The sequence below is a fragment of the Leopardus geoffroyi genome, chromosome B2 (assembly GCF_018350155.1).
Source record: "Leopardus geoffroyi isolate Oge1 chromosome B2, O.geoffroyi_Oge1_pat1.0, whole genome shotgun sequence".
NCBI classification, from domain to species: domain Eukaryota; kingdom Metazoa; phylum Chordata; class Mammalia; order Carnivora; family Felidae; genus Leopardus; species Leopardus geoffroyi.
In genome coordinates, this window is record NC_059332.1 from 25,647,985 (window position 1) to 25,660,119 (window position 12,135).

General features: G+C 41.6%; 1 protein-coding gene and 1 long non-coding RNA gene across 7 annotated transcripts in view; both read left to right on the forward strand.

The window, feature by feature from the left end:
• Positions 1-2,951, forward strand: part of SERPINB6 (serpin family B member 6) — a 44,868-nt gene extending 41,917 nt beyond the window's left edge. For all 6 annotated transcript variants that reach the window (XM_045497587.1, XM_045497590.1, XM_045497584.1 and 3 more), the window contains 2 exons: positions 2,069-2,224; positions 2,408-2,951. In XM_045497587.1, the coding sequence (XP_045353543.1) occupies positions 2,069-2,224; positions 2,408-2,812 (561 nt within the window). In that variant the 3' untranslated portion in view covers positions 2,813-2,951. The remainder of the gene's footprint in view (positions 1-2,068; positions 2,225-2,407) is intronic.
• A 2,354-nt stretch (positions 2,952-5,305) lies between these two features.
• LOC123608112 overlaps positions 5,306-12,135 on the forward strand; it is a 41,976-nt gene continuing 35,146 nt past the window's right edge. Inside the window, exon 1 of the long non-coding RNA XR_006717103.1 lies at positions 5,306-5,936. This is a non-coding gene — a long non-coding RNA (uncharacterized LOC123608112). The remainder of the gene's footprint in view (positions 5,937-12,135) is intronic.

Below are 12,135 nucleotides of genomic sequence, written 5' to 3' on the forward strand. Positions count from 1 at the left end.
GCCGGGGTACCGGGGTGGCAGGTGCTCCCAGGGAACCAACTGTCTCTCTTCCTGCTCTGCTATGCTTAGCACGTGGCCCTTTTTCAGGGTCACCGTCATGGTATCTGTCATCCAGGCAGGAGGAAGGGAAAGGACAAAAGGCAGAGCAAAGCCTCCTTCAGGGTTCTGACATTCAGAAAGTGAAACCTGTCTTCTGTATCTCATGGGCCAGAGTTAGGTCTTCTGTCAGGTGTGGCTTCTGCCATAGCTGGGGGGAGGTGAAGACTTCTGTCTTGCTTCCTCATCTCCCCAGTGGAGAAAGACAGAAGGAGGGTAGTAGGTGTTGAGTGCACAGGCCTTTGGGGGGTGGAGGTCGTTGTGCCTGAAAGTGAACAGATTTTAGTTCATCTGGATTTTTAAAATGCCTTTATTTCTAAATAAGATTAAATTTATATACACAGTTGTGTATTTAATGAATCATTCCCTTTCTGAGATTGGATCCTTTTATATTCTAAGACTAGGGGCTTTGAGCCCTGGATGGGTAGAAGGAGAAATTGCCTCAGGCAAGGCTTGGCAAACCGCATGCACCCTGAGGTCAAAGCCAGCCCACCACTTTTTTTTTTTTTTTTAAATAAAGTTTTAATGGAACACAGGCACATCTATTTGTTTAGATATTTCACGCTACAACTGTAGAGTTGAGCAGTTGGGACAGAAACTGTATGGTCCATAAAGCTGAAAATATTTACTACCTGGCCTGTTATAGAACAAGTGTGCTGATAACTGGCCGAGGACTGAATGAGGAATGAGGAACGAGGGGGCAGGTGTGGCTGAGGCCAGTTCAGGCGAGCCTTTGAGAGGCACCAATGGAAGGCGGTAACAGAAGTTTCTTCCATCTAATACAGAATAATGTGCTGCCCCAGAGAACTGGGGACTGCAGCTTGGGGCCAGACAGATTCACAGCAGCTGTAGGTCTTACACTGCACATGAATCAGGAGCGGAGGAGGGCTGTTGGCTGAGATGTGGTTGCTGTCCTTGGGTCTTTCTTACTGCCTGGCTGGGGATGCACTGGTGGCAAATGCAGTAAGATGTGTTCATTTTGCCTGGTCCTTTCAGTTTTCCTGTCCTTTAGTTGTTTATCCATTTATTCAGCAGATGTTGGTTTGAGACCAGGCTTCGTGCAAGGTACTATCACAGTGTGTACAAAACCAGTGACTCATCCCTCCCGTGAAGATTATGTCTTTCTGGGGGTGAGACAGCGTAAATAAGAAAAGAAGAGTGTATGAGATAGTGGTAGTGATCCAGAGACAGACACAGAGGAGGGACACAGGTTGTGGATGGGGGTACGGTTTCAGGTGGGCTCTCCAGGTTTTGGGGTCGAACTTGTTGGGATTGACCATGGAACCATCAAGGGGCAAAGGGAGATGGGAGCACAGGGCATGCGGGACAAGCTCTTGTCAGAATTGCAGGTCTTTTTAAGGACTTGAGCTTTTTTACTCCCTGGGAGTAGAGGGGGAGCTGCAGAAAGGTGTGATCTCATTTATGTTAATATTTTAAAAGCAGAGCCAATGTGATTTGTTAATGAGTCCATTGTGTGGTGAAAGACAGGAGTCAGGGGTACTCCTTAGTTTTTGACAATGGGATGAGTGGCATTGCCATCACTTGAGATGAAGAAAATTGTAGGTAGAGCAGGCCTGGAAGGGAATATGAAGAGCCCAGTGTGACATATGACATTGGAGGTTTCTTTAATGTACAAATGCAGGTCCCAAGTAAGCAGTAAGATGTTTGGGAGTGTAATATATGTGGAGTACATGGGAGAAGTCCCAGCTAGAAATCTAAGTTGGGGGATTCTGTTTAAAGTCACAGGATTGAGGTCACCAGGAGACAAGCAGTGTAAGGACTGAGCCCTGAGTACCCCAGGGTTTGCAGGCTGAGGCAATGAAGATGGGCTGGCAAAAGAGGGGGCTGAGGTGCTATTCTGTAAACCAGGGAAGTAAGTGTTTGTAGAACCCAGGCTGGCCAGTTCTGTCGATTTGTCCAATGTGTCCACGGGGTCTTATTTCAACCTAACATTTATCTGTTTCCATTTTAGAATGAGGAGAAACCTGTGCAAATGATGTTTAAAAAATCCACCTTTAAAATAACCTATATTGGAGAAATATTCACCCAAATTCTGGTGCTTCCCTATGTGGGTAAAGAGCTGAATATGATCATCATGCTTCCAGATGAAAACATCGATTTGAAAACGGTAACAAATGCTGAGCAGTAAAAACGCTATGATGGCAAGGGGATCGTGTGAACAGTTTCTAAAGCTGTTGTCACTTCCTGTTACTGTTGTCTCGCCCCGCAAAGCCCAGAGCATTCACATCCCAGCAGATAGTTCTGTTGGGCAGCACGGGTCTGTATCTAAAAATCTTCAACTCTCTTCTAGGTGGAGAAAGAAATCACTTATGAGAAATTCACAGAATGGACGAGGCCAGACATGCTGGATGAAGAAGAGGTGGAAGTGTTCCTCCCTAGATTCAAACTGGAGGAGAATTACAACATGGAGAATGTCCTTTGTACGCTGGGCATGACCGATGCCTTCGAGCAGGCCAAGGCAGACTTTTCTGGAATGTCATCCAGGAAAGACCTGTATCTGTCCAGGGTGGTGCACAAGTCCTTTGTGGAGGTCAACGAGGAAGGCACGGAGGCCGCGGCCGCCACTGCGGCCATCATGATGTTGCGATGTGCAAGAATCATGCCCAGGTTCTGTGCCGACCACCCCTTCCTTTTCTTCATCCAGCACAGCAAAACCAACAGTATCCTGTTCTGTGGCCGATTCTCCTCCCCATAAGGAGATGGTTGGCACTGTTCGTGGTCCTTCTCCTCTCTCCTGCTGACCCACTTTTCCTCTGACACTTCACAATGTGCCTACAGTGCAAAGTGACCTTTGGTGACAATCCAAAAATAAAAGGCCCCGTTTTGAAATCCCATGTTCTGGACTCGTGTATGTTCGTGTGTTCACATGTCTGATGTTCTCTAGGATCTGAAACTGCCATTCAGGAAGGTCTGTGCTCATGTCGGCCGGGCCAGCACTAGCTGCTTAGCAAATCCCCCTGCTCTGAGAGGTCCCATCCATGCTCGTAGCCGCGAGGCCCTCAGGTCTTCACTTGGGCAGAGTGTGGCTCTTTTCCAGGCACAAGAGGGTACCTAGTGCCTCTCTCTTCTCTATTCGGTGGCACTGTCAGTGACACACCCTGTGAGGAGCTGCAGGCCTTGGAGACCCCCTGTGGTGAGCTGTATCCCAAAACTTGTTGCAAGCAAGTGTCCCAGAAGTCTGCAGAGAAGCAGGGAGAGCAGTTAACTTAGGAGAGAAAGCAGTCCCATTGGCCACCTGTGTTTCTGCTTTTTTTCTGTGATTGTAGCTTGCAATCCTAGAGATCTGTGGTCACACACCTGTTCAGATGGCCAACAGCCAGTTTCCCTGAACTTTTTTTTTTAATTTTTAAATTGTTTTTATTATTTATTTTGAGGGAGAGTTACAGAGTGTGAGAGGGGGAGGGGTAGTGAGAGAAGGAGATGCAGAATCCAAAGCAGGCTCCAGGTTCCCAGCCCTCAGCACAGAGCCTAATGCGGGGCTGGAACCCATGAACCATGAGATCATGACCTGAGCCGAAGTCAGACACTCAACCAACTGAGCCACCCAGGCACCTCTCCCTGAACATTTTAAATTGCCACCAGGGGCCGGAGATGATTAGGCAGGTTCTGTTCACAGTGGTGGAGTCTAAGTCCACATCCTGAGTTGTAAATACCAGACAATTTTGTTTTACTGCAAGTATTAGAGACAAGGTGGCTAAGGTTTCTGTGGCCACTTGTGTTACTTGCTAGAAACATGATCACCGTGCTCAGTGACACTGGAACCTATCGACAGGTGAGGTTCAGGTTCAAGTGGGAGGGCTGTGCTGTGTTTTGGGGACACCCTCAAGGACTTCGTCCAGGACCTATCCTGATGCAATCAGAACTTCCCTGATGGGATTCGTATTTCCCTTCTGTTGCTGGTCCGCTTTCTCCATTGTACCCAAGCCAACAGCTTAGCTGTGGGGAGAGGCTGGTGATGAGGGAAACAAAGGCAAGAGAAATGTAGCTTAAAATTAAATCTCCTTGCAGCTTGCAGCCGGCTGGTAAACACCTGAAACATACAGAGTGTGACCTTCCTAAAGAAATTCATGCTGCCTTAGTGCCTTAATGTTTATGTTTTATTAAAGTGAAAAGCAACCTTATCTTAGCAGCTAGCCCCTCAAGGTCCTAAAAGCCTTGCTTCAAAATTCCTTAAAAACTTATCTCTATCCCCTCCCCCTACAAACTTAGAAGTATATAATCAGTCACTCCTCACAATCCCAGGGCAGCTCTTTCTGCCCACTGGTCCTCTCTATATGCTATAATAAAAATCACCTTTTTGCACCAAAAACGTCTCAAGAATTCTTAACCATTTGCTCACAAACCACGTTTCATAATTTCATCAGCCGGGTCTGAATGAAACAATGTTTATGAGTGGTTTGAGAAGACAAAAGAGGGGCTATGTGGGGTTGCTGGTTGGGTCACTGTCATACCCCTATCCCCACCCCCCCACCTGCCGTGCCCCAGCACTGTGTGTGTTTGCTGCTCTCTGGAGAACTGTCAGGCTGTGTCAGTAGTAAGTTACAAACGTGAACATTGGCCGTCAGACCACTAGACCTATAGACCTATAATACAGTAAGATCTTAACCATGTGAAAAGTCACAACGCACACAGAATAAACAACATGCATGCTGCTCTAAGAGCTCCCACAGAATTGTCTCTAAAACTGTAGCTATCAAATTGCCTTTGAATGGTCACTCAATATCTAATTTTAGTAAGAGGCACAGTCACCTGAATAATGTTTCCACATCTTTTATGAAACTGCACCAGAAGACATTTCCATTATGTTCTGCAGTTTCCTGTAAGGATCTACAACATAAAATCCTCCCAGAATTTAATTCTAGGAAGAAGTTGGTCCCACCCATTCACAAAGGTTTACCAAGCACCTGATTTGCATTAGGTGTTTTACATAGATTATTTTATTTGATCCTCAGCAATGAATAAACCCAGGAGGAATCTGAGGCCCAGCAAGTTAAGTAACGTGAACAATTTCTTGCAACCAGCAAAGGGACAGAACTCCAAACTTCTCCTTCTGGTGGGCTGAGTGGAGATCGAAGCTCCCGCCAGGACAATCAGCAAAGCTGCGCCAGAGAGCAGGAAATGTTCCAGCCTCCAACGGGAAGTCTCGCCTCTTGGCTTCTGTTTTACCATCCGGAAAAGCGGGGCTGGGACAATTCTAGCCCCGAAAACACATGAAACTGGATCCTGAACAAGGGCCCTGAGTGTGAAACTAGAGCCGGGCTCCAGGCAACCCGCTAGGGGGCACACCCCTCCAGGACGGCTGGAGGGAAGGTGCTGCGAGGCCCCGCCTCCTTCGATTCAGCCTCAGTTTTCAGAGGAGGGGCCTCAAGGCTGTGGCCTCACTGAGCTTGTAGGCGTCGGAAGCTTGGAGGCCCTGCGCACCGGGTAGTGGCGGCCAGCGGCCCCCTCTGCGCGTTGACTGCAGGGAGGCGGCGGCCGGGCCGGACAGCCTGGGTGGAAATGGATGGACTGCGGATCTCGCGCACCAGCTGATCCTGATCGTACATGCCCGCTGGTGGGCAGCACGGAGCCGGGGGTTCCTGGCAGGTGGAGGCGGGGACCAGGGCACGGGGGATGAAGAATCCCAGGAGGGGCGGCCATTGGAGCAGGGATTGGGTGCACCTAGGAATGTCTCCCGAGTCGTGGGGTCGCGCGCTACTGAGCTCCTTTCCATGCTGGGATTTCACTGCCGTTTCTTAAGATCTGTTCCATAGTGGGCATGACCCAGAATCCGGCTGTTAGGATCATCTTGAGCAGATCCCAAATCCCATTGGCTTCAGGTGAGTAGAACTGCAAGAAATTTACACGCTAACATGTTTAAAATAGGTTCCAGGATTGTAGATATATATCTATATCTATATCTATATCTATATCTATATCTATATCTATATCTATCTATATCTATATCTATCTATCATCTATCTATAGATATAGATATATATCCAAAAAATAATAAGCAAGATATGTGTTTATATACATATATATGTATATATATACATATATATTTAAATTTTTTCTACAACGAATGTGTATTCTTACATAATCAGGAAAAATTATTTAAAAACTGTGTACAGGAAAGAAATGCTTTGTTACATTTAAATATTGTGGAATTGAGTTTGTAGGGTGTGCGGGGTCTGTTCTTTCCTTTTAAAAAGAATATAGTCACCATGCTGTGCATTCTATGCCCAAGATTTATTTCGTATACCTGGAAGTTTATGCCTGGAAGTCTGACCATCTTCACCCATTTCACTCACCTTTGCCCCAGCCCTCACCTCTGGCAACCACCAATCTGTTCTCTGTATCTATGAATTTGGGGGTTTTACCCCTTGTTTTAGATTCTCTATGTAAGTGAGATCATATAGTATTTGTCTTTCTCTTATTTCATTAGCATAATGCCCTAAAGGTCCATCCATGTTGTCACAAATGGCAGGATTTCCTTCTTTTTTTATGGCTGAATAATAATCGTGTGTGTGTGTGTGTGTGTGTGTGTGTGTGTGTGTGTGTGTGTGTTTACCACATTTTCTTTATCCATTTATCCATCATTGGGCACTTAGGTTGTTTCCATGTCTTGGCTATTTTATATAATGCCGCAGTGGACATGGGGGTGCAGATATCTCTTTGAGATAGTGATTCATTTCCTTTGGGTATGTATCCAGAAGTGTAATTGCTGAAGCATATGGTTTCACCAATTTACAATTCCACTAACAGTGCAGAGGGGTTCCCTTTTCTGTACATACTTGCCAACACTTGGGATTTCTCATCTTTTTGATATAATCTTTCTAATAGTTATGAGTTGATTATCTCATTGTGGTTCTGATTTGCATTTCCCTGATGATGAGTGATGCTGAGCATCTTTTCAGTTGTCTGTTGGCCATCTGGATGTCTTCTTTGGCAAAATGTCTATTCAGTTACTCTCCCCAGTTTTGAATTGGGTTGTTTGTTTTGCTGTTGAGTTGTATGAGTCATATATATACCTATATCTATCTACCTATCTACCTATCTACCTATCTACCTATCTATATAAAACATATCTATATGTTTTATATAGATAGATAGGTAGATAGAGGTAGATAGATATATAGATATGAGTTCTTCTTAGATGTATGATTTGCAAATATTTTCTCCCATTTTATAGGTTACCTTGTCGTACCTTTTCATACCATTCCATAGGAGACCATTTTTGGTGATGGTTTCCTTTACCATCATGGTATGGAAACTTTTTAGTTTGAAGTAGTACCACTTGTTTCTGCTTTTGTTGTCTTTGCTTTTGATGTCATATACAAAAAAATCATTGCCAAGACCAATGTCAAGGAGCTCACCCCCCCGCCTCATGTTTTCTTTTAGGAGTTTTATGGTTTCAGATCTTACGTTTAAATCTTTAACTTATTTTGAGTTAATTTTTGTGTATAGTGTAAGACAGCGGTCCAGAATCATTCATTGCATGTGGCTGTGTTTTCCCAACACTATTGAAGAGACTGTTCTTTCCCTGTTGTGTAGTCTGGGATTCTTTGTTGTGAATTAATTGACCATACATATGTGGGTTTGTTTCTGTTAATATCCATGTTAATCTTCTGTTAATCTATCTTTAATCTGTGTCTGGTTTTGTTTTCAGACCCAATACCATACAGTTTGATTACTATAGCTTTGTAATATAGTTTGAAATTAGGAAGTGTGATGCCTCCAGCTCCGTTCATTCTCAAAATAGCTTCGACTCTTTGGGGTTTTCTGTGGTTCCACACACATCATAGGATTGTTTGTTCTATTTCTCCAAAACATTTCCCCAGGATTTTGATAGGGGTTACATTGAATCTGTATATTGCTTTGAGTAGCATGGCTATTTTAACAGTATTAATTCTTCCAACCCATGAGCACAGAATGTCATTTTATGTATGTGTCTTCAATTTATTTCATCAATGGCTTATAGATTTCAGTGTACCAGTCTTTCACCTCCTTGGCTAAATTTATACCTAGGTATTTTATTCTTTTTGGTGCAATTGTAATAGGATTGTTTTCTTAATTTCTCTTTCTGATCATTTGTTATTAGTGTATAGAAACAGAACTGATTTTTGTATATTGATTTTACATCCTGCAACTTTGCTGAATTTGTTTGCCATTTGTAACAGTTCTTTGTGTGTGTGTGTGTAGAATCCTCAGGGTTATATATGTATGTGTGTGTGTATGTATATATATATATATATATATACATATATATATATATATATATATATATATATATGATATCATATCATCTGTAAATAGAGACAATTTTACCTGCCTAGTTGCTTTGGCTGGAACTTCCAGTACTATGTTGAATACAAGTGCTGACAGTTGACATCTGATGTTAGAGAAAAATCTTTCAGTTTGTCACCAATGAGTATGATTTTAGCTGTGGGCTTGTCATATATGGCCTTTATTATGTTGAGATGTGTTCCCATCACACCTGCTTTGTTGAGGAACACTTTTGTCATGAATGGATGTTGAATTTTGTCAAATGCTTTTTCTGCATCTATTGGGTTGAGTATATGATTTTTATCCTTCGTTTTGTTAATGTGATGTATCACGTTGATTGATTTCTGGATGTTGCATTCCTGGAATAAACCCCGCATGACTGTGGTGTATGATCCTTTTAATGTACTGTTGAATTCATTCTGCTAATATTTTGTTGGGAATGTTCTTTCCTTTGAAGTTGTCATAAATACCTGCAAGGATGTTCTCTCACATTTCTCCTATCTTATTCTCTTTCCTCCTCAAGTTCTTATATCAGTTCATTCTTTCAAACTACTCAGTGTTAAAGTATCAGTGCAGGCACAGTTGTGGTTGGAATAGTCCTGTCTGAATTTGGCCTGTTGGCCTACAGTGGCCATGCAGATGGTGGCCAGAGCCAGGAGAGATGCCTGTCCTTGGATGCATTTCAGTATCTTTATTTCAATAAAATGCTTTGACTTCGTATTAATCTTTCTGAAGCTTTCATACATGGTCTGAGGAAAGGAGAATGGAATCATCAGTTAAGGCCCAACTATTTTGTGAATGTACTGAGGCCATGTTTTTATTCACTCCCTTGCTGCGACAGTTTGGATCTTGGTAAACAGGGCAAGCCTTGCAGTCAGATGGAACCTGCGAAACTATATGTAGCAATCAAGACACAAATCAATCTTAGCCAAAATATGCTGAGAATGAAACAAAACAAAATAGAACAAAACGAAAAAATGACTCATTGCACATGGCTAGCACAGCCTTGATAATATAAGGATAGTATGGAAAAGTTGAATTTATCCCAGGAATCCAGTCAATGCAACGTGATAAAATTAACATCATCTGTCTCATTCTTAGAACAAAGGAGAAAAATTTTAATAGCAGATGCAGAAATAGCTATCTAACCTTACAGGAGAAGACAGTGGAAGACAGTGGCTAATTGACACAATAATAGACCCATTTATTGATAGTTGTTTTTTGATAAGCTAGAGCAAATGCAGAGCCCTTTACATACACCAACTTAATTTCCATTGCTCTCTTTTGAGATAAATGCCACTTATATATTGCTGTTATTATTTTAATATGTAGATAAAACTTTAGATAAGTTTTCTTCTCAAGGTTAGAAAAGTGTTCCAAATCTCATTAAAAACCCTTTCTTTTTACAGTCATTTAGATACTTTCTTAGAATGCCAAGGGCAATTATATTACAGTTTTCTTGAAATTCACAGGCATACATGTAACTCTCCTAAAAAGTAGTGGGCTGCAAAGGGAAATGAATGCTGAAAGTAGGTGTCAGAACTTCTCTGTGAGCTTGTAGCTAACTTAAAAATATTCTTTTTTAGAAGTAACATTTCCTTTTCCTCCCCCATTCTTAGAAGAAATAGATCAACACACAGCTGAAATCAAATTAGAGAACCATTCACATATTTTTCTGAAAACCTAGAATTATTCTTTTAGTATCTAAAGCCTATGTAACACATATACACATCTGTATAATGTGAAATATTAAAGTGTGAAATCATGGGCGCCTGGGTGGCTTAGTCAGTTGAGCATGCGACTCTTGGTTTCTGCTCAGGTCATGATCTTAGGGTTCATGAGTTCAAGTCCCGCATCAGGTGAGCCCCACTTCTCTCTCTCTCTCTCTCTCCCCCTCCACCCCCTCTTGCCTCTTGCTCACTTGTACATCTCTCCCTCTCTCTAAAAAAAAAAAAAAAAGAAAGAATGAATGAAAGAAGGAAAGAAAGGAAAGAATTGATTGTCTTATTTTTAGAAATTTATTTACTGACTGCCAATTTGGTTTTTTAAAAAGTGGACCTAAAAATAATTCTTGTCAAAGTGGTCTTCAGAAATACATTTTTTAAGGGGGGCCTGGGTGGCTTGTCAGTTAAGTGTACAACTTCAGCTCTGGTCATGATCTCATAGTTCTTGAGTTCGAGCCCCACATCAGGCTCTGTGCTGACAGAAGATTTTGTGTCTCCCTCTCTCTCTGCTTTGGATTTGTGTGCCCCTCTCTCTCTGCCCTCCCCCGCTCATGTTCTGTTTCTTTCTCTCTCTCTGTCAAAAATAAAATAAACATTAAAAAATAGAAATATATTTTTTTCAAAAGATTATAAATTAAGTAGCATAAATTAAAAAACATAAAGCAAAATTTTAAAAATATACTGATTATCTAAATGTTTAAAAAATAAATAGAGTATTCTTGCTACCTATATTTTGCTTCTTAGCCGAATCTGCTGAAATGTCACTGGTATATTTCTCAAACATTTATTTTTCAATATGATCTTATTAGAAATTTTTGACAATTTTTCATCCATTGTATTATTAGCAAATTTGAAATTACTGTCATCGTCAATCGACTCTGGTCTGTTGACGGCCTCTTGGCTTCATAGGCACGTGGCCTTTACAGCCACTCTGAGCCCTTGTCAGAAGGGCCACACTTGGTTTAATGCTTTCTTACTACCATCTTGAATCTCCCAAGTTTTGATCAGAGCGTCCTTCATTTTCATTTTGCACTGGATCCTGCAAATTATGTAACCAGAACTGCTGTAGATTACAGCATTTTTTTTGTAACTGAGAAAACACTCTTTTTTCAGGTGCTGAGGGACCTAGGTAAGTTTAGAGCAAATTGTGAAAAATAAGGATCTTCGCAGTTCTATTTTTTTCATATTAAAATTGATAAAGCAAATTTTCAACCTTTAATAAGTTTGTGGGCCCTGATCCTGGGCTCCCAGGGAAGCTCTACTTGAACTTTTACCAAGGTCAGAATGACTTCATCAAACCAGAACATGAGCTCTCTTTCTGCCCCAGCACACATTGTACATCTGCTTCCTTAGCAAATAACCTAGAAGAAACATTTCAATCTAAAGGTAAGAGCAAAAGTCTCCCTAAATTCCCATCTATACCTGGAAGCCTGAACCTTGCACATGCTAAAAGCATAAGAGAAAGTTTGTTATTTTCTGTAATGTCTTCTGTTATGATGATTTGTAACTCTTGATGCAACAAAAAACATACATAACTCTGTATTGCACATGGCCTCCCTGCAGCACTCTCTTCATGAAGATCGAGTATCCCCAATAGTCGTCCTCCCTTGAGCTGAAATAAAGCTCTCATCCTTTTCTTTTTTTAGAAATTCTAAAAGATTTGTTCATTTTGCGTTGACAAAATGTGTAAATGTGTAAATATTTCAGTGGGAATATTTCCATATGTATGGTCGTTTTGCCTCCACACAACATGTATTTCTTTTCCGAATGTTTTTATAGGACAAAACTTATCAAATGATTTGTCTATATAATTCTTTTCAAGTTTTCACCAAATTTATATGCTACAAACTTTTGGACCCAGTTTCATTGGATTCTTATATAGAGTATACATTTATCCAATTAAAAATAGAAACTCTATCTAAAGATTCTTCCCTCCCCCCCTGCAGCCAGGATATTCCAAAATTCAGTTATAGACTTTCAGAATTCAGTCCTGTATACAGTTGAGCTCAGGTTATTTTGTCACTTT